Source organism: Temnothorax longispinosus, chromosome 9 (genome assembly GCF_030848805.1).
Source record: "Temnothorax longispinosus isolate EJ_2023e chromosome 9, Tlon_JGU_v1, whole genome shotgun sequence".
NCBI lineage: Eukaryota > Metazoa > Arthropoda > Insecta > Hymenoptera > Formicidae > Temnothorax > Temnothorax longispinosus.
In genome coordinates this window covers 10,300,790-10,323,570 of record NC_092366.1, presented here as the reverse complement: position 1 = coordinate 10,323,570, position 22,781 = coordinate 10,300,790, and the positions used below count along the sequence as shown (strand labels likewise).

Sequence of the window (22,781 nt, the reverse complement as noted above, 5' to 3'; positions counted from 1 at the left end):
TAAGTTGGCTAAGTGTGTACTAAACCAGTAATAATCTACCTCGGACCGACTTTCTCTATGAGGGTATAGGCTAAAAGTGGTCAACTTCTGAATAATATTACAAAAAAACTATACGGTCAATATTGCTCAAGTTTTGCGATTATTTGTGTGAAGTGTTTATGTAAATTATGGGGCTTTAAGTTGTCTTTCGAGTAATAAAAGGCTTTATTGTTACAAAGTACTTTTACCTCGCGGATCGAATTGGCAGTGACAGACTTGGCAACGCCGCAGCGCAACAGCTGATGCGAATCTAACCTAATTTTGCCTGACATCTATTTCTCTGTGCTATATAACTCCGGGACGGAGCTGAAGGCACTAAGTTTCTCTCATCCGAGAGAACTTGAAAAAAAAAAAAAAAATTATTTCTACGTGAATTCTTGAAGAGTTTTTAGTGCATCAAATTCCGGAAAATTGCAATAAGACAGTAATTCAGAGAAATTACATTTCTATAACTATTATTATTTTTATATAGCAGATAACATCCTGTAATATCCCACAAAACAATTCTGCGTGAATTTTTGTAGATTTTTTAGTACATTTTATTTTGAAAAATGCAATGGGACAGTAAGTAAGGGAAATTACATTTTGAGAACTACTATTATTTTTTATTTAGCAGATAACATATCCTGTAATATCCCACAAAATACAATTATGTAGTATTAATTAATTTAGATTTTTCTGTGAGTTTGGCTAATTTATACGATAAACCGTCGATTACTTTCTTTGTTTTCGTAACTCGTGGATGACCACCGACATCTTGCCCTAGAAGAATTTCAATTCCTCGACGTCCACTTGTGTTATACGATTGCAAAAAATCTTCCAAAGTTATTCCAGCTTTTGTAATTTTTGTTACCATACTTGTTGAGATCTCCGACGATTTAGCATCTGGTTCCTGAGGATTTAATTCGTGTTTGAGGCACTCAAGCGACCAAAAAAAAAAAACACGGTCATACATACACATACTAGTAGAGATTAGATAGACCAAATAAAAATTATTCTTACCCTTCTTTTTCAATCGTTAGCGCTCTTTCAATCTTCAAATTTTCCAAGCAACTTTCATTAGCGAGACATTCAATTGATTTGCCTGCCCTTCTCTCACAGCGTTTATAAAGAGAAGTGTACATTACAGGAACATTTACCGCCGATAGAATTTTATTTGAATGAGTTACTCCAATTCCACTTTCAAGTGTTCCTGTAATAACAAGTAATTACTATAAAATCAAATTTTCTCAATAAATCATGCTAAAAAATCCACTTGTTACTAACCGATAACAACTTTAGTGTTGACTGTGCATGTTGGTTTCGAAAATCTTGACGATTCTTCTATTTTTGATGTGTTGACTTGATATACCGTCTGACATAGCTGGCAAGTGATGTAAAAGATGCTGGCAAGTCCAATACGATCCTCTTTCGTTACATGCCGCAGCGATGTTGGAACGTTACATAACTTGCACCACAACTCATCGGCGAGCAAGTGCAAATCTATCAGTCAACGTCCAGTGAGTTTTAAATAATTATTCTCAGCTATATAAAAAGTATAAATAGAATAAATAATATCGCCGTTCTAAGCACAGTTCAAGAAATTAAAGAGGTCATGTTGATAGGTATCGCAGATTACATGTTTTATATATCTACCTGGTTTTTGATATGCCGTGTGTCTTCGTTTGTTAGCAACAACAACATTCTCTATCCACTTGATTTTTCTTTTTGTACAAAATCGGCCTTTATATCGGCTGAGCCTCTTCAGACCGTCTGCATACCAACATACCGATAGTTTGTTTCTCGCCATTGAAGGGATGACCGGCTATTTGGCATTCCAACGGTGTCATCTTGCCGGGGAACATGCAGCCGGATGGCCCGGGAACCGCCGTACTGTCCCACTGTATATGCGGCAGCTTCTCGATGTCGTCGTCCGGGTCTACGGTCATCATAATTAAACGGCGGTTGCGCGACGGCGATTATCTCTCACTTTTTCTCGTCTTTCTCGCCGTTCTTTTTCGGTCGCTCCTATCCTTCGCGCGGGCACGCTTCCGCGTCGAGGTAACGAGAGATCAACTCCTGACTCAGGTCGGTTGTTACCCCGATCTCCGTGTGCACGCTGAATGTAACCTATATGACGACGCGAAGACGCGCGAGAATCGCACGTGTGCTCCCTCGCCGGGCGAGTATCCTGCAGTTCTCGCCGGATAATGAACGACCGCGGCTTCTCGACGATATTACTGCCCAACGTCGCGTTCTTCGCTTTTCGCGCGTCCGTTCCGCCTGCTCCGCTCACGAAACCGTTCCGTTGTCACTCGCCATAGTCGGTCACTGAAGATGCAACGTTGCCAAGTGTATTCCCGAGAAGTCGTTGACACTCTTATATAATAGTTAATATTCTATACACTAATAATTGACGAAGAATATAGCACGTAAGTAGCATCCACAATTCATTATACTAATATTGCATATAATTCGGGATCGCTGTAATGACATTTATTTCAATCGCATTTTTGACTCACAAGTAATACGCGAACCTCCTTAAGGGGATCCTGCAGCCGTATGATTTACCGACATTATCGTTTTTCGATGGATCTTTTAATTGGCTTTACAGAATTGCAAGTTTTTGGTCTAGAATTAAAGTACGCACAAAAATCTAGGGCAGAAAACGCGATTTTATATCAAAAACGCCAAAAAATTAAAAATGTTACTTATTTGGGCACATACGCAGCTGTCACCTGACGACAATATTTGCTTAAAACAAAAATTCTGCAGTTTATACATACATAATTTTTATCATCTGCCCTTGGGAAAACATGTAGGAATAATATCGTGCAAGTAGAAGTAAGATTCAATGCGTACAAAAAAAGATCCATCGAAAAATTATTTTAGTAATGCAAATACGGATGCAAATGACAAGAAGAGCAGCAACAGTAGTTGCCGGATCTTGCGAGAGATGGCGAGCAATCGAAAAAAGGACAGATGTCATTTCGTTAGACAAAGACAGATATAGGGAAAACAAAATTAGAAAGGTTGACATTATCGACATCGAGGAAGTTCGCCAGTCACTGCAGGATCCCCTTAAAGCGATAATTGTCGACTCGACGTTAAAGGTCGGCGGTCGATAATTGGCAGTTATGACGAATTTCACTGTCTTTACGAGGCCCCAATCACCGCAGCTTTCCCTCCTTCGGGCGGACGCGCGCGTCCTTCGTGTCCGTCCGCTAGAAAACGGAAAGGTGCTCGATGCTTCAATGCATCTCGTTGAATGTGCGCAGCGTTTGTTGAAAATCACGTTGTTACCGCTGACGTTTTGAGACTTCTTCATAATGCAACACGTGATATGTATTTTTAACGACGTTGCAACCCGATTTCCCTCGGTCTCGCTGGCCGAAAGAGCGCGGCTGCAAATTAACCCGCTGATTGCCGGACGATAGCTCTAAGAGGATAACGAGGTCACATCTCTTACCGTAATTCCCGTATCTGAGGTCTTGGGCGAAATTTTTCGATTGGGCGCCAGGTGCGATTATAGACGCGCACCACGTCTCGATAACGTCCGCCTCCTTAGCCTCGTCGCGAGCTCAGTGCGTAGTTCCGCGAAGGTGGAGAAAGAGCGTGACGCAAGCAACACACAAAATAAAGCTCGACAATAAACGATATTAATCAAATATATTTCACATAAAAAACAAACAAATCGTATCGGGAAACCAAGGCCGGATATCGCTCGAATGGCCGGTACCAACGCGGTAATCGGATCGGCCGTTACAGCACGCGCGGAGTGATGTTCACACCCGCGCCCGCGAGACTCCCTTCGCGAACAAAGCTCTCAAGCGAGCCCAGCAATCTCGATTCGTATAAGCGCGACCCCGCGATAACGCCAATCCGCCCACGCCTTAATCCCCAGATCCCGAACGCACGGCGATTCTTATACGCACGACATAAACAATTCTCATACACCCGACATAACAGTTCTCATACGCTCGACATAAACGGCTCTTCTACGCTCGACATAAACAATTCTCACACGCACGACACAATGTACGCAACGCCATATAATGGCGCACCCGCGAGATTCTTCCCCGAGCAAACGCGACAATATTTGCCCGCGCACGCGACGCAAAATATCTGCGAGGCTCGCGATACACCACGAGGTGCCCGGCGCGGTCCCTCCCGACACGCACACGGGACTCCCGCACACGACACGCAACAATATACCCGAATTAGTCCAGTCAAAATACGATTAGACCTAGAAAAAATTGCAACACAAGGTTTTATTACGTCATTGTGTTCAGAAAAATATACTGAGCAACATATTCAAATTCCGCCATTTTCCACTATCCCTAAGTATGTTTTTTATTAACAATTTATAAACAAATTTGTTTTTCTCCACAAATACGATGAATTTTGAAATTTTTGTAGAGATCAAAGTTGTAGAACAGACAAATATCTACAAAAAATGTCCTTATGAATTTTTTGAAATATCTTATATTATTTGAGATATTTGCAACAAGAGCTACTAGGCTACGCGCGGAGCGGAGCGGAGAGTTCTAACAAGCACACGGCAGTCTCTACCGGTCGCTGCTAGTTCTCTAGGTTCTACAAGGAACTTGAGTTGGTTCTCGATACTAGTATATGTGTCTATGTATACACACACAAACACACACATATATATATATATATATATATATATATATATATATATATATGTATATATATATACATATATGGGACAATCCACGTCACTTTTACCCCCCCTCTGTCCAAAATTGGTATGGACGGATTTTAATGACTAAGGTATGCTCCGGGACTGTTTACGTTTTTTGAAATGTACAGTCCTGGAATATACCGATATCAAAAATAAAAGTCCCGGAACATACTTCCGGACCTACATATATATGTGTGTATACATAGACACATATACTAGTATCGAGAACCAACTCAAGTTCCTTGTAGAACCTAGAGAACTAGCAGCGACCGGTAGAGACTGCCGTGTGCTTGTTAGAACTCTCCGCTCCGCTCCGCGCGTAGCCTAGTAGCTCTTGTTGCAAATATCTCAAATAATATAAAATATTTCAAAAAACTCATAAGAACATTTTTTGTAGATATTTGTCTGTTCTACAATTTTGATCTCTACAAAAATTTCAAAATTCATCGTATTTGTGGAAAAAAACGAATTTGCTTATAAATTGTTAATAAAAAACATACTTATAGGGATAGCGGAAAATGGCGGAATTTGAATATGTTGTTCAGTATATTTTTCTGAACACAATGACGTAATAAAACCTTGTGTTGCAATTTTTTCTAGGTACCCCCCCCTTTTTTCCGTATTTTGACTGGACTAAATATGCAACACTAAGTACAACATCCACCGGAGCGTACCGCCCGCGGCACGCTTCCGTCCACGATTCACAAAACACGCACGGCGATAACCGCGAATTGACTGCTGATCATACGCAAGCTTTCGAGTAGGGCTTTCAGAAATGTTTCTGGCTACGATCCCGGCCGGCCACGTGCCCGCGGTCCCGACAAGCAGCCGCGATAATCTTCCCGGCATCCACAATGGCGGGAGCCGGTATTTAAGTACGACACGTAATCAGGCCGATTCACACGGTACTCTATTCGATATACGCATTTACTGGCGCCGGGTCGCGACCGAGATCGAGCCCTCAATTATTAGGCAGCACCGGAGTGGAGATCTTACAGTTAGGCTGCTCGCTGCTGCTCGGCGGCGTCGGGGCGCTCCAGGGGTGGCTCCTCGTCCGCGGCTAGATCGACAGTGAGGAGCGGTCGGCTCGGCGGGACCACGCCGGGCCCCCGCACGTGCGCCCTCAAGCTCGCGGTTCTTCCGCCCCGCCGATTGGTCGTGTGTGTCGCCTTGTTCGCGACGTTGCAGACGATTTCCGCCATTTTCCCGCGGCACGTTTGATTTGGCTGCTGGTTGTGCGTGGGCTTCTCGCGGTTTCCCGCCCGGCTGATCAGACCGTGGCGGCGCCGCTCGGCCCTCCGGGTGCCGTCGGATAAAGCGTGCAGGTCGTCCACCCGCGCTGCAGTCGCGGTGGTGCACCCGTGGTTAAGCTGCGGCGGGGCCGTGTTACGCTGTGCGAGACATTTCCGGCGCTTTTCCAGCGGCAGGTCCCGGTAGCCTGCCCGTCGGCCGACCACTCCGCCGTGCGTCCTCCGAGCGCCCGTTCCTCCCTCGTCGCGACTATCGTCGTTACATTCGGTCGGTGATCCCACGCTCCAGCACCACCTGTCATCCCTACGGAATTTAGCTAGAAAAGGTTAGTTAACGCGGGTAGCCCTTCTTCGACCCGAGTCGAGGCGCCATCCCTGACCTTCCCCTCGGCCGAGCTACCGTCTGGGCGGAGGACGCGACAAATGTCACGTCACAACGTGTAATACATAATTGTGTAATACACGTCTACGTAAAGTCTAAAATAGTTATCAATAAATTGATTTTTTGTGTAATATTATAAACAACTAATAATCTCGAAAATTATCTATCTTTTAGTAGAGATATCGGCAGGAGTGTAATTACTTGCAACCTAGAATCTTCTTGAGTAACTATCGGCCCGAAATTAGTTTTTATGAGTGATTATCATTTATTTCAGGTTCCATTAGTATTGGCATTTGAGTGACGTGTGCGAACTTCGTCAATCTAGATCTTCAATTTTTGTTATAAATAGCCGAAAGCTAAATTTGAGATTTAGCATTGTCTCGAGGAGCTTTGACTTCTGTCTTATAGTTTCTGAAACGCCCTCCGGGTCTTCTTTGCGTCATTTAACCCTATTCACTCCAACCCGCCCTTTCGTGTCCCACGAGTTCCTAACACTCGTAAAAAGGCGGAGTTTCTAATACTTGTAAAAAAATATTTAAATAAATGATTTCCAAATGTTATTTACATTGATTTTTAGTCGAAGATACAAAGATATTATAATAATTTTTGGCGAATTTTTCAAAGCTATTAACATTTTGAAAAACACGTCTGACTTGAAAGTGCATGGTTGGAGGATTAAAGGGGCCGAAAAAACGTTGGAGGTAATAGGGTTATTTTAGGCTTCGCCGCCTTCCCTTTCGTCGAATCTATGTTGGTCGAAGATGATCAGCACGATATTAAAGTTATGCGTAAATTGTTTCAAACGCGTTGATTTAATGCAAAGGCATAGTTTTGGAAACACACGCGGATGCACGTAAGAATCGTTAATCCAAAGTTTTGAAATAGTTTTTTATTATAACTCTTTTATTTCACTTCCCTTTATTGTTTACAAAAAGTAGATGATCACAATAATCGTCAATATACCGAGTTAACATATTACCAAATAATATAATACCAAATTATATCATTATATGTTTAATAAAGTATTAAGTTTAAGGATATAGAGCTTATTATATATTCTTAAAATATCGAGCTATAATTTTCGAGCTTAATATTATTTTCGACCTTTAACTAAATTAATTTTTAAGAAAGAACCATCCATTACTTCAAGAAGGAACAGAGTTTATCTTTCCCTTAGAGGCTTACATAAAATGGTGATTAATAATTACTACTTTGAATGCCAAAGAAAATACTCGACAGACTACCACGCGTCTTCTTGCCATAATCCTAGCACGTCGCTTTACTTATATACTTCTAGCACTCTTCTAAGAAGTTAATCCCTTCTTGCATAAGCGCTTCGAGTTGTGAATACCTCAGCTCGGTTGTTTGGGTTGATGAGAGAACCGGCTAATAATGATAGTCCAATAATTACTAGAACCCGTCGCTCATCCTGACAATTAATTAGAGACTGCCTTCAATCGCGTCGCTTTTTCACGCTTCCACCGTCGACGTGTCTTGTTCCTCTCTTTGGCTTGCAACGCGCATTTATCTAGGCATCTAGGCACTGCTAGGAGCAGATTTGGCGAATAAAAGACGGAATTAGAGAGACGGCGCAAGTTCCTTGGGGACGCACGAAGGTGGTAATTAACGCTAACACATGTCGGGCAAACAGAGGCGAGGCTTCTGAGACTCCGGCAAGGCCGTTGACATTACTCCGCACTCTTTTCCAAGTGCCAGAAAAAAGTACACACGGCATACTTGTTTGCCGTACAGTCTAGACTCCCAACTTTCTTGCATATTCTTGGATTATTATGAAAGTCAAAGAAACTTTTAATGTATCTCTGTGTAAAATTTTATACGACTGTTATTTACTTACACCACGATGAAAATTACAAAAATCTATTTAAAAACACGCTATACTTTATTTCAACTCTACTCATTGAAGCAATATTCTGATGTTAGAAATTTTCTAGATCAAATTCGTGCGACTTGTGTGACGCGTGGAATGCGCCATGCGACAGTTTGTGCGAAATTTTAGAGTAGGGTAGAGCGGGGTCAAAAGTAACGCGGGGCAAAGTAACAACTTAAATATCTATATAGTTAATACTATAGATAATATCTATAGTTTATACTCAATACCCAGGCCGAGGCGTTCTGAGACACGTTATAGCTTGTTCAGCTTCATCCGTTAACCAACAGACGCATGCGCATCTATGCCTATAACTATAGATATTTGAGTTGTTACTTTTGCCCCGCGTTACTTTTGATCCCGCTCTCTCGAGAGTTAAACACATTACATCCTACTATCCAATTATGCTATGCCATATACGAAGCGCGTATTTCTAAACGCGCGGTAATCGTGCAGTTTCAAACAATGTCCACATAGACAGAAATGCGAACGCGTAGTCTCATCTGGGAATTTCCCTAACTCAAGGTCCGATTAGAAATGTAACAATAATGGCGACGTCAGCCGGAGGACAGCAATTAGAAGCCGCGTGCGAAAGAAACTGGAGACTCGGCAATTATGCGCGACCGTTCCAAATGACGTGTAGCTTTCAAAGTACAACCATGTGTACTGCCATGTTTAACTTGGAAAACAACAATTTGCGATATTTGTTCTACGGTAACTGATACAGAAAAGCTTCGAAATACTTATAATTATTCTACTTTCGTAGCTCACAAAAAATAGTATTTTCCTCATACTTTATTTTAAAAATTTCTAAGCTATATACTCTTATTTATTAAAAAATTTATTTTATTTCAATATTATTAATCTTTTTGAATGTATCGAAATTTTACTGATAACTCTGCTTGTTGTAAGTAATTTTGATTAAAAATAAAAATTGGGAAAAGAGGTTGTCACTTTGTTAAAGACCATCATTCTGACTAAGTCTCTTCTCGTGTCCACGTCCTCCTTTGCAGTTACTGTGTTTAGTGGGGCAGAAGAGAGAGAACTTTCCAGCGACTCGCCGGAGTCGCCGGGCACTACTATGCGAAAGGATCGCGCTGAAGAATCAGCTTCGCGTGCGGAATCAATCGCGCGAGGCCGTGCCGCAAGTGTTTGCCGAAGAATTTTCACGGCGGCACGCGCGTGTATGCACAGGTGTATTGTACTGTGACGATATTACACCGAACCTCGTGACCTACACCCGCGGTGTATATACGGCACACCGACCAAATTGCATCTCTGACTCGATTTGATCCCAATTTTCAGTATTGAATAGTTTCTTTACCTACATAAGAAATCACTATTTTTCTCAACATATTCTTTAGAATCAATGGTTAAGGTATAACTTTGCTATTTTTGTCACAAAATTGTAATTGTATATCGGTGAAAAATTCAATCAATCCCGATTTAGGCTTGAACATTCAGACGCATTCTTGTTGGAGAAGATACTCCAGATGCAAAAAAAATGTTTTTTGATGTACAATGTGAAGACGGGTGCACCATCTTCAGAATGATCGAAGATCGCATTGTTCGCTCTAATTGACGATGCAGATCGTTTGTCGTATGCCTATTCTCTAACTTTTTAACGACAATTTTACTAGCTAGGGATATCGTTATGCAGACTTAACGACACTATAACGAAAAGTGGTATTCTGTAATTCAGTGTAACGATAAATGTCGTTAAAGTTGTCGATAAAATATCGAACTTTGCCGTTAGATTATTGAGGGGTCTCGTACCCCTCGATAAACAATAGCGACAACATAACTAGACATAGCGATCAATAACTTTGAGTGGCTCCGAGGCTCCGAGTAAAGTGTATAGAAAGTGTGCGAGTAAATACAGTGTATTTTTTATATAATAAAAATATATCATTAAGGAAAGCTCGCAAAAAATAATATTACAGCAAAATTAAGTATGAAAATAATATGTATTACAAATGTCTTAATATCTAAAATTAATCAAATAAAAAATAATTTTACATACATGGATTATCTATTACATTCTGTTCGGTAACATTATAATCTTTATTATTATTTTTTCTTTAATTATAGTGATGTAACATATTTACGTTTTCTGCTTGTCCCGTTCTGTATTGTATTTTCATTGTATTGTTCGCTTTCATCTTCATTTGTGACGGCTAAAAAATTGTACATATTTTCTTACGTTTAAAAAATTAAGAAGGAAAATTTATAACATAATATAATAATATAAATTAGGTTACCACAAAACGTTCGTCTTTCTTACTAATAATTTTTTAAAATAAAATTATTTAAGTTTTTTTTAGCAGATTATAAGAAATGCATCAAAAAATTTCAATTTGATGCATTTCTTATAATCCGCGAGAAGTTAAATCAAAATTGCTTCAATATCATGTGTCCTTGCACACAACTTTGTGACGAACCTTTTGTAGCAACCATTGTAAATTCGAGGATCTCGTTGTTTTATAAAATGTTCTGAAGGACTATCTCTCATCGTCGTTTCAATCGATTACTCTCGTCGCGGACGATTCCCCTCGCAGGTCTTCTCTCACCAGATTCGACGCACCTTCGACGAGATAGATCCGAATGATCTCGCGGCGCGAGACGGTGTTTTGCTGACACAATCCGAAAAAAACCCTCGCTTCCGCGAAACGAACGAAACTCGAGAAACGTCCAAAGGATTGAGCGCCTTGTCGGCGGGCGAAGAATTACGAAAGGACATAAACACGTAGTGTCTTCTCCCTCGTGAACGCGACTCGACTGTGGAGCGTGGATGATGGACTGTGGTGAATCGAGCACCTTTGTTATTTAATCTCGGGGTTGATTGTGTATCTTGAAATGAGGTGAAAATTACAAAAGTGACGAAATCTTGTAAAATCTGTTTACTTTTGTAATTTTCACCTCGTTTTAAACCGGGAAAAAATGTTTATATACAATTTTATCTAATTACATCATATTATATATAATCATATATAATAAGATCTGTTTATTTATTCATTTATATGCAATTATATCAAAATATTTATAACTCCATATCAAATTATACAAAGTTATATTAGAATTTTTTTCGAGTTGAGATACATTAAATTATATACAAACTTATATATAATTGCGCCAAATTAGATATAAATATATATATTTTTTAAATGTTTGATTGAAATAATAAATAATAAATTCGCGTAAAAATACTAATAATGTGATTTTATTTTTATATGTATGCGTACACATATATTTTATTGTTCACATAATAGAATTTATTAAATTTGGTGTGTTACAAATATAAAAAAAATTATATATAATTATATATAATTTTATATAATCATATATAAACTTTAAATTTGGATTATCCAATATGGCATTCGATAGGATTCGTTTCTCATATTTAACTCTAGAGAGGTAATATGAATTTTCTCATATACGTGAAAGGCCAAGCGGGGTATTAAATTACCCCAAACTTGTACCGCGTGTATAATGTTTCTATTTGTTGTTAGACAACTTTCTAATAGATAATTTAGTTTGTTTTTTAATAGGGAAGACGATAGTAGTAATCAATTTGCGGTAGTAAAAAGAAAACAATTAAAAAATTTCGAAAAACAAAAAAAAGAACCAAAAATTGGGCTAAAATGACTATTTTTATAAAAAATGCTGTAGTTTTTCATAAAATTCACCGATTTTAAAAAATCCAACAAATTTTGAAAGACGAATAGACAACCTTCAAAGGCATGTAAGCGACTTTTTTGTTTCTTAAAAAAAACATATTTCTTTGAACGTCTGAAGTAGAGGAAATGACGAAAAACTGTCGGATGGGAAAAATCGCAAAAAATGGAAAGTAAAACAGATTCTGTCGATTATTATTTATTTGAAAGGTAGTCAAAAGTTATAAAAGTATATGGAAACAGTAAAATTAACTCCACAAAATCTTTACAAAGTTTTAATCAGTTGCTGTGCAAGAACAGCAAAAATGAAATAATTAACCAAATCTTAAAGAATTATATATGAAACAGGGGTAGAATTTTCCGGGAGTGCTATAAAGTGTATAATTTTTTGTAACCGATTTTTACAAAAAATCTGAAATATATTTTACTGTGATAAAAGTCGAACATAAACGGTTAAGTAGGGGTACTACGTTACCCCAAACGATTTTCTTTTTCGGTCACAGCCACGGTCTGTAAGACCGTGCCCCCACCACTGAAGTTTCCAGACCTGTATATAAGACCGTGGTTTTAAGTGACTTGGGGTATGAAATGCCCCCTGTACATAATACGTAATTTCGAAGAGGTGTGCACAACAAAGGTTAAAAATGTTTGACATTATCGACATCGAGGAAGTTTGGCCTTCACTCCAACATCCCCTTAAATCCGCTCAGATAATGCACTCTTGGTCGCGCCTCTTCACGGTTTGACGGTTTCTCACATCGAGGTAAATCGTTTCGATCCGCATACTACCGTATCCCGCGTCAGTCCCTCTTTGGCGAGTCTCGTCGGGATTATATCGAGACCAACACGCAACACGATGCGTTACGCGCTGTTACAAACGTCTGGGTTTTCATAAAACTTTCACTCGAGACTTGTAATTGCTTTCTATTTGCGAGGCTTGTTATTACTAGATTCTGCTAGCCGATTCCTCGCACGCCGAAATTATCACGTCTTGCGTCTCTCTCTCTCTCTCTCGTTTTTTGCGATCTTAGTGTACATTAGTGGACGCGAATTTACACGTCTGATGACCAACACTAGAAATTTCGGTTATGGAATAGTCGGACTGTACGAGAGAACCGTCGGAGAGGCTTACCATCCTACTCGACTCCCTAACCTTTTTGATCCGTCGTGCGCCTCGGGCGCGAAAAAGACGTGACAGTTTATAAAAATTAATTTATAAGCCTTCACAAAATATTTTATAATCTTCCGAATTTTTATATCATTATTTCTAGCTTTGAGGAAAAATTAATAAAAATCCAGCATATGACGAAAGTTTAATTCACATAAGTAAATTTTTAATAGAAATGAATTAAATTCAAATTTATCGTATAATTTCCTATTAACGGTGATGCATCTTAAGGTAAGCCTCGTCGTATACATACACTTGATACTGAAAAATGAAGCCATATGGCATCGTCTAGGAATGAAGGAATTAAATGGCGACAGAGTCTCCCGTTCCTACGAGCTTTCACGAGCTATCGGACAACGACAGTGACGAAGGTCAGTCGTGATCATAAACGACATTGACCTTGAATCACGCCACGACAGGTGGAACGGTTTAGTCTAGAAAGTCTACGGTTATGCGCTTATAAGTCGCGTCAAAATAATCGGCCATGATTACGCAGTTTGCGGTGACCCATCTAATAAAAAAAACTTTAAAAAACAGAAAGATTAAAACAAAATCCTTTATTTTAATATTATTAAATAAATATTGAACGCGTCAGATACGTTTAATTAATCAAGAGCGTCTTCTTCCAGAATTACGAAGCAACTTTGCAGTCACAAGCGTGTCTTGTAACCGTGCGCACCGTCTAAAAACTGCTGCCAGACGTTCCCACGTGACGCGAAAAATTCCGGCAAGGAAATTATACCGTGTTACATTAATCTGCGGGGATCACGAGATCAATAGCGGCGATCACGCCTCACGCGGTAGGGCAGAGAAGAAAGAGGAGGACGGGCGGTAGTAGCGGAGCTCGAGGATTGCCGGAGGAGCTCCTCCTCGGAGTGGCAGTAGGGGGTAAGAGAGAAGAGCGGCGCGGCCGGAGATCCCCTGACCCCTGTTGCTGCCGCGGCAGAAGGAGGAGAAGTAGGAAGAACGGACGGAGAAAAACGGAAAGGAGCACGTCCGGTGTTGTAGCGCACCGCCATTAGAAATCATCACCTGCTCTCGTGGAATTTCAGAATGCGGAAAGAAAGCCGTGAACGGTGAGAGACAGGGTCCGGGGTTGGGATACGTGAAGAGAGAAAGAGATAGAGACGGACGGACGAATGGACGGCGGTTGAACGAGGAGGAGGGTGAGAACGTACTTAATAACCCGAGAACTCAGTCGTTCGTTTCGTGTTCGTCTTCTACTACGGATCTACTGTGAGTTAGCGAATTAAAGAACCTTACTGCCCAGGTAGCACATATTAATTTCATATACGTTTTTTAAACGTACACATAGTTTTATAACCGCGTAAAGAACCATTAAGAAACGTTTGAACAAAAATGTTTTTGAAACCATGATTTAAGAAACGTATTTTTTACGTATATATCTACAGTTTTAATAAAAATACCTATTTGTTAAATTTTTTGTTTTAAAATTATAATTTGTTTTATTTATATATATAATAGCTTGAATAGCCTTTTTTGAAACATTTAAATATATATTGCACTAATTATTAAATTTATATTGCACAAAATAAATTATTTTCTCCATGCACATATATCCACTTATTTACTTAAATTAATTTTGTCCTACCGGTCTTAATCTATTTGTCATCGGACAAATCTGAGTTTAGAAAACTTCCAACTGAGCTTAGAAAACAGTTGCAAAATAAACGTTCTGCTGAACGTGGCCATTGAAAGAACATTTATACGTGTGTTCCGTTTTGAAGAACTTCCTGAACTGGTGCACATCAGTAATCTAATTAAGTTAGAGTGAGACAAGTATATTTTGTTTCACTTTAACTTATTGCACGAATGTGCACCAGTTCAGGAATTTCTTCGAAAACGAATAGACGTCATAGATGGTATATGCATAAAGCTTTTAGAACATTTTCACGGATGTCTCAAAGACGCCATAAACACGTTCAAAAGACGTGAAAAGTAGGAATTTTAAATGTCTTTATCATTAAAACAAAACGTTTCTATAATAGTTTTTTAAACGTTATTTTATTGGAAAAGAAACGTTTCATCGAACGTTTTTCGAATGGACATTTTTACTCATGAGAAACGTTTCTAGAAATCGGTTATAAAACGTTTCGGAAAAACACTTATAAAACATTTCTGAAACGTATATGTGCTACCTGGGTGTACCTTGTACATATCATCGCAAGAGCTTCGCTTCTTGTTAGTCAGTGTGGTACCTGTCGCGAAGACACTCGAGAGATATTTCAAACAACCCAATCAACGAGGAGGAGGCTTTTAACGAAACATGTCATTTAAGGATCTGAAAGTGGAATGCGTCAAGGATGAGCTGGCGGCTGATTTATCAAAATGCTATCCGTTTTTTAAACGCGGTTTCGTTAAAATATGTGAGAAGAAATGGTTTTTGCCGTATAAATATGTCGAGGAGGGCGACAACATATATAATTTTGAAATTCGTCCGGATGATACATGGGTCATTACATATCCTAGATCAGGTAAATCGTTTTCAAAATTTAGATCTTGAAACTTGTACTTGGAAGTAGGTATAATGAATTTAAAAGAGCGATTCTAGATCACAAAAATTGTGATATAACATTTTTATAAGTAATATATATTTTATTATCGAAGTATACGATGGAATGTTGAATCTTATCAATCAATGTGTGCGTGACCTTGCTTTCTTTGTAGAAGAAAAAACCTGAACATATACACAATAATACAGATACAACGCACAAAATATAAAATCATAAAGCACAGAATGAAAATATTATATGTAAAAATAATATTTAAAATATTCTCTTTATTATTACCTAAAATATTATGTACAGCTTTACAAATTGTATATTATAACATCGAATATCGCTTGCTATACGATAAATCACAATGCACAATATTAAATTGTACCTTAATTTAATCGAAATTTTTCCAAAACTATTATCCCACATAATCTCATTTCATTCCACATAATCTCCTCGCTTACATTCCACATAATCTTATTTTAAAAATAATAAATTCCAGAATATTGTTCTAACTCGATCTTCTTTTAGTTTAGAAACAAGTTTAAAAGCAAATTTAGAAGCAAGTTTAGAAGCATTGATAAATTCAATTTTGCGAATTTTTTTTACCTCAAATTATTTAAAAATATAATATGTAAAAGTATAGTAATAGTTTAAATAACATCATAATTTCAAAAATTGATTCAAACAATCAATTTTTTAAAATGTGTCGTTGTTAATAAAACCTGAGTCAATGTTAACAAAACACAAAAATTTTGAAAAGAATAAAAAAAATTGTGAATAATGAAATTCTTAAAAGTGATCCAGATTCAGGTGGTCAAGTGTGGAATCAGAAATTTTTTAATTTTTTGCTATTGTCAAATATTAATTAAATTTACGTGTTGTGTTGACTAGGTACGACGATGACGCAGGAACTTATATGGTTGGTGGCAAACGACATGAATTTCGACGAGGCACATCAAAAATATTTAGTAGAGAGATTTCCTAATATCGAGTACAGTATATATAATATACGTATATGCAAATATTATCTTTTTTTTCACAAGGACTGCAAAAATAAAGAAAAATTAATTTTTTTTTCAGGATAGGAGTCTTGTTCGACGATTATATCGCGAAAAACGTTCCTGGTAGGATTAATACGGAGAAAAATAGCGTCGAATTCGTGAAAAGTCGTGAAAAGCTTTCGCCGCGTTTTATTAAGAGTCACGTGCCTCTCGAACTGTTACCGACAGTCGTAAATAGTACTTGCAAGGTGTGTTTGCAATTGAATATTTCATTAGTTGAGTGCATATTTATAATATATAGACGGCATATATTTTTAAAATTGAAAGACGTAAACAATGCCCCTTCGAGATTTTTATTTTAAATTCGTCGAAGCATTTTGTCATTTAATTATGTATACTTGAGTTGTCTTTTATCTTATTTCATACATCAAAGAGATATATTAGAATTGATTAGAATACGAAAACTTGTAAGTAACCGTTGAGAATCATTTTTGTTCTTAGATTATCTACGTTGCAAGAAATCCAAGAGACGTGGTTGTCTCATGGTATAAATTCCAGAAATCTTTGAAACTGTATGAGGGATCTTTCGAACACTTCTGTAATAATTTCATGAATGACCACAGTAAGTTTTATGGGTAAATATCTATAAAGTAAATATCTCTATCTCACCGATGACCTTGACCTTGACATATGTTATCAAGGTCACCCTTCTGAGTGACCTTTAGAAGTTTTCAGCCGGCGGTCATTATTCGTTAAAAAGTTATTAACAAAAAAAGTTTCGAAAATATAGCAGCTATTTTGAGAGGCATAAACGACCAATATTACGTCTTTTTTTTTTTAAGTAGAGAATATCTCGTTTCGCGTGAAAGTTGCTGTTTTACCAAAACACAATATTTAAAGCAGTAAATTGTTGATAAATTGAAGTCTTTTTGTTAAAGCAGAGAATACTTTATTTCGCAAAAAGTCGCTGCTTTAACAAAAAAAAATTACAGGACGAAATAATAGTATACATATATTATATAGGGCAAAATTTGTTTTAAAAAAATACACTTCTAACGAATGAATTGATGCTTTCTTTCGTATTATGCGTAGAATGTATCCGCTGTAAAATTAATACACATAATAAACATTAATTAATTACGAGCACTGTCTAATTCATTATGTATATATATAAACAAGCTTGTAAAGCGCGCCACGAACCTATGTGACAACTCGTCTCGCGTGGAAAATATATGCGTGAACTATTTCGACATATATATTAGTCATTTATGCCTTTCAATACTCACATATATTCAATATACAATTTATCAACAATTTACTGCTTTAAATGTTGCGTTTTGGTAAAGCAGCGACTTTCTCGCGAAATAAAGTATTCTCTGCTTTAACAAAAAGACTTCAATTTATCAACAATTTACTGCTTTAAATGTTGTGTTTTGGTAAAGCAGCGACTTTCTCGCGAAATAAAATATTCTCTGCTTTAACAAAAAGACTTCAATTTATCAACAATTTACTGCTTTAAATGTTGTGTTTTGGTGAAGCAGCGACTTTTTCGCGAAATAAAGTATTCACTGCATTAACAAAAAGACTTTAATTTATCAACAATTTATTGCTTTAAATGTTGTGTTTTGGTAAAGTAGCGACTTTCTCGTGAAATAAAGTATTCTCTGCTTTAAAATAAAAACGTAATATTAGTCGTTTATGCCTTCCAATACTCAAAATAACTGCTATATTTTCGAAACTTTTTTTGTTAATAATTTTTTAACGAATAACGACCGCCGGCTAAAACCTTCTGAAGGTCACTCAGGAGAGTGACCTTGACAACATCTGTCAAGGTCAAGGTCATCGGTGAGGTTCGACCTTTTATAGATATTTACCGTTTTATGAAATGTTGATTAGTCTTTTCAGCTTAATTAATTTTATCTCAGTTATCATTCTGAAAGCCTAATCTTCGACAATTTCAGCGCTATGGAGTCCTTATTGGGAACACGTGAAGGAAGCTTGGATGATGAGACACAGAGCAAATATGATGTTTCTTTTCTATGAAGATCTGATAAAGGTGAGATAAAAGGAAATTCTACTTTAGTGCATTGTTTTACATAAAATAAGATATAAAGAAAGGATCCCGCACAAAAACCTATGGAAATGGGTTCTCGGCGAATTTGTCTAAAACTTTGGGAAAATGTTGTTCATGTCATCCTGATCAAAAGTTCTCATGGCAACAACTCTCTTTAAAGCAGTATTTTAGCTCCAAGAGACCTCAAAGATGGATATTTTATCACACGATTACAGATGATTTCACCCATTCAGCTTTCAGAATAATGATTGTGTGTGTTTGTGTGTTTGTGTGTGTGTTTGTGTGTGTGTGTGTGTGTGTGTGTGTGTGTGTGTGTGTGTGTGTGTGTGTGTGTGTGTGTGTGTGTGTGTGTGTGTGTGTGTGTGTGTGTGTGTGTGTGTGTGTGTGTGTGTGTGTGTGTGTGTGTGTGTGTGTGTGTGTTAAATACGATTCGGTTTTTTTTTCAAGTAATAGACATAATATATATATTTTCATGAATTGAGAACAAAATCGGTCCTTTTCAGGGCCATAATAATGTGCAAAATCCGATCGCGCAAGCAACCTTTTTGCGGTGCACATTGGATAACGCTAATGCCGACGGTTCATACTATTATTACTGTTATTCATCAATACATTAGATTATTAGGTTTTATGGGTTATGCATTACACACACACACACACACACACGCCACACACACAATCATTATTCTGAAAGCTGAATGGGTGAAATCATCTGTGATCGCGTGATAAAATATCCATCTTTGAGGTCTCCTGGAGCTAAAATACTGCTTTAAAGAGAGTTGTTGCCATGAGAACTTTTGATCAGGATGACATGAACAACATTTTCCCAAAGTTTCAGACAAATTCGCCGAGAACCCATTTCCATAGGTTTTTGTTCGGGGTCCTTTTTTTAATTATTACATGTGTCAATTTGTTCTCTAAAACGATAGAAGAAAATAAATATTTTCGATTTTTAATAATTTTTGAGATTTTAAGTATTATAAATATAAGTAAAATTCCACTAATTAAACTTCAATTTTCTATACAATACTTGATCATATCATTTGGATTTAATAATAAAAAAATACAGCAGATAATTAAAAGTACTACATGCATCTAATTTAAAGATATTACTCTTCTAATATACGTAACGTTTTTATCTATTTTGCACAGGATTTATCTGGAAACATAAGAAAAATTGCTGCATTCTTTGATAAGAATTACAGTGACGAGCAGATTGCAAAGTTAGTGGATCATATAAGAATAGAGAATTTTCGCAAAAATCCGATGGTGAATCAGCCGACTTCTGACATCGTGATGCCACCAGAAATGTTTATCCGGCAAGGAACAACGGGTGGTTGGAAAAAAGTGTTTACACTAGAGATTGAGGAGAGATTTAGCAAATGGATCGCTGACAATTTAAAAGATACGGATCTGGCTTTTCCAAGTTAAATATGTTGCATTAGAAACAATTGTTGTTGCAATTTATAAATTTTTGTTCAATCATGTTTTAAATAGACAAAACTAATATGGTTTACCCAAGGTACACAAAGTTGGGTACCCATTGCGCATTATCGTATCAGCGATTGGCAGTCCACTATACAATGTTGCGAGCTTTATGCAAGACATTTTGCAAAAATCTATTCCTAAACCGCGATCTTACATTAGGGATAGCTGGTCCTTTGCGAAGATGATTGTGAAGGCTGATATCGGTGCTGACGAGATCCTTATATCGCTTGATGTCAGGGCCTTATTCACTAACATCCCGAATGATTTGGTGTACGAGGGCGTGAGGAAGCGGTGGCACCACATTTCTCAACACACCAAACTTAGTTTGTCACAGTTTCTCCACGCTGTCGAGTTGATTTTACAGTCCACCAGTTTCGGTTTCGACGGTCAATTCTATGAACAAATATTTGGTAGCCCTATGGGATCTCCTCTCTCACCGATCTTAGCTGACATAGTTATGGATGATTTGGAGACGCACTGTATTAGCCTTCTGAATTTTGAGATTCGGGTTTTCCTTCGGTATGTAGATGATATTTTTGCCATAGTGCCGAAGAATGCGGTCAATGTGATGCTTGACGTCTTTAATAATTATCACCCCCGTTTACAATTCACCTTCGAAACTGAGGTTGATAATTCTGTACCTTTTCTTGATACATTAGTCATAAGAGATGGTGAGAGGCTAATTACGAACTGGTACAGAAAGCCGACCTTTTCGGGACGATATATAAATTACTTCTCCAATCATCCACACAAATATAAAATTAACACCATTACTAACTCGGTCGACCGTGCTGTTTTGTTATCTGACGATCGGTTCCACCATACAAATGTCAAAATTGTTAAAGACATTCTTATAAATAATTGTTTTCCGACCAAGTTAGTGAATAAACAGATACATAATAGATTATTGCAATTGAAAAACAGAAAAGATAGTGGCGATCTCTCAGGTGTTTCTTTTGACGCGCGTAAACATATAGCGATCCCGTATATTAAGGGCTTAAGCGAAGGCATACGTCGTACCTTAAAAAATGTCGGACTCGATGTATTATACACTATTCCGAAGAAGCTTAACACAGTTATCAAAAGGGGTAAGGATAGATTGATGAAGAATAGGGAAACCAACATTGTTTATCAAATTGAATGTGATGACTGTGAGACTTCTTATATAGGGCAAACTAAGAGACATCTTGAGACTAGAATCAAGGAGCATTGTAATGATATTAAAAAGCATTTCAGCAATCACTCAGTTGTGAGTAAACATAGATTACACAATAACTATAATTTTAATTGGTCTGATCCTAAGATTTTACACAAGGAGTGTAATACGAAAAAGAGAGAGATAGCTGAAATGTTCTTTATAAAGAAACACAACAACATTATTAATCTTCAGAGAGATACAGATAATCTAAACGAAGTTTATGACGACGTCATCTCGTCAGTTTAATTGTTTATTTTGTTACTTTCTTGTGGCAACCTTTTGACTCCTTGATTCTTTTCCCTTGTTAGTGTTCAGTCTCCCGAGTTCTTCCGCTCGCATAACATCGCTTATCGGAGAGTCTCAAACTCAAGATGCTTGTTGGTTTATATTCAAGACACGTAAAAATTGTTTGTCACATCTCTTTCTCTGTATATCGGTTTTATATGAGTGATTTCCCGTAGTTTGCGCTTTGTGATAATGCTGGGACATTCCCATGAACGAGAATTTTCCGGGGAGTGCCACTATGTGTATAGTTTTTTGTTACCGATTTTCTGGAAACCGGTTTTTCTAATTTTTCTAATTTTTCGGGAAATAATTCACCGAATTTCAAAGAATTGTAGATCAAATAGGGGTAGAATTTTCCGGGAAGTGCTATAAAGTGTATAATTTTTCGTTACCGATCTTTTTGGAAACCGGTACGGAAATTTTTTCAATTTTTCGGGAATTTATTGACCGAATTTTAAAGAATTGTATATGAAGTAGGGGTAAAATATATTTTACGGGGAGCGCTATAATGTGTATAGTTTTTGTTACCGATCTTTTTGGAAACCGGTTTTTTTAATTTTTCGGGACATAATTGATTAAATCTCAAAGAATTATACATGAAGTAGGGGTAGAATTTCCCGGAGGGAGGGAGGGAGGGAGGGAGGGAGGGAGGGAGGGAGAGAGAGGGAGGGAGAGAGAGAGAGAGAGAGAGAGAGAGAGAGAGAGAGGGGGAAGAGAGAGAGAGAGAGAGAGAGAGAGAGAGAGAGAGAGAGAGAGAGACTATTTGCGTGTCTTATTACATATGTTCTCCGGGGCGAAGCCCGGGTAACCAGCTAGTAAATTAATAAAACGAATCTTGTTCTGTTAATACAATATATTTTTCTCTAAAAAGTACTTAATATCAGCTCTGTCGAGAATAATATATAAGGTATCTATTTTTAAAAACATTAATTTTCACTGAAACTACTATTTATTTTAATTCTACTATTTATGTATGATTAGTTTATTGCCTTTCCCCATAGGGCTTATAAGGCGTTTTTGTGAGGAACGTACTCAAACCTCTTACAACATATCCCCGTATTACCTGGCCATTTGCGACTTAACAATCTTTATTTTCCCGCTCCCTCCCCGTACCCCTTCCCCCCTTCCCTT

At 37.7% G+C, this 22,781-nt stretch overlaps 1 protein-coding gene and 1 long non-coding RNA gene across 2 annotated transcripts; one reads left to right on the top strand and one right to left on the bottom strand.

Annotated features, from left to right (window-relative positions):
• Positions 1 to 657: 657 nt before the first annotated feature.
• On the bottom strand, positions 658 to 3,125 carry LOC139819182 (uncharacterized). Its single transcript, XR_011733628.1, has 4 exons — positions 1,675 to 3,125; positions 1,306 to 1,563; positions 1,042 to 1,231; positions 658 to 931 (listed from the first exon to the last, which is right to left on the bottom strand). It is a non-coding gene; the product is annotated as an uncharacterized lncRNA (long non-coding RNA).
• Positions 3,126 to 13,040: 9,915 nt separating this feature from the next.
• On the top strand, positions 13,041 to 22,252 carry LOC139819188 (sulfotransferase 4A1-like). Its single transcript, XM_071788385.1, has 7 exons — positions 13,041 to 14,321; positions 15,293 to 15,580; positions 16,496 to 16,595; positions 16,685 to 16,853; positions 17,107 to 17,227; positions 18,567 to 18,661; positions 19,832 to 22,252. The coding sequence occupies exons 2-7, from the start codon at positions 15,373 to 15,375 to the stop codon at positions 20,108 to 20,110; spliced, it is 972 nt and encodes a 323-aa protein (XP_071644486.1). The 5' UTR covers positions 13,041 to 14,321; positions 15,293 to 15,372; the 3' UTR covers positions 20,111 to 22,252.
• Positions 22,253 to 22,781: the final 529 nt, after the last annotated feature.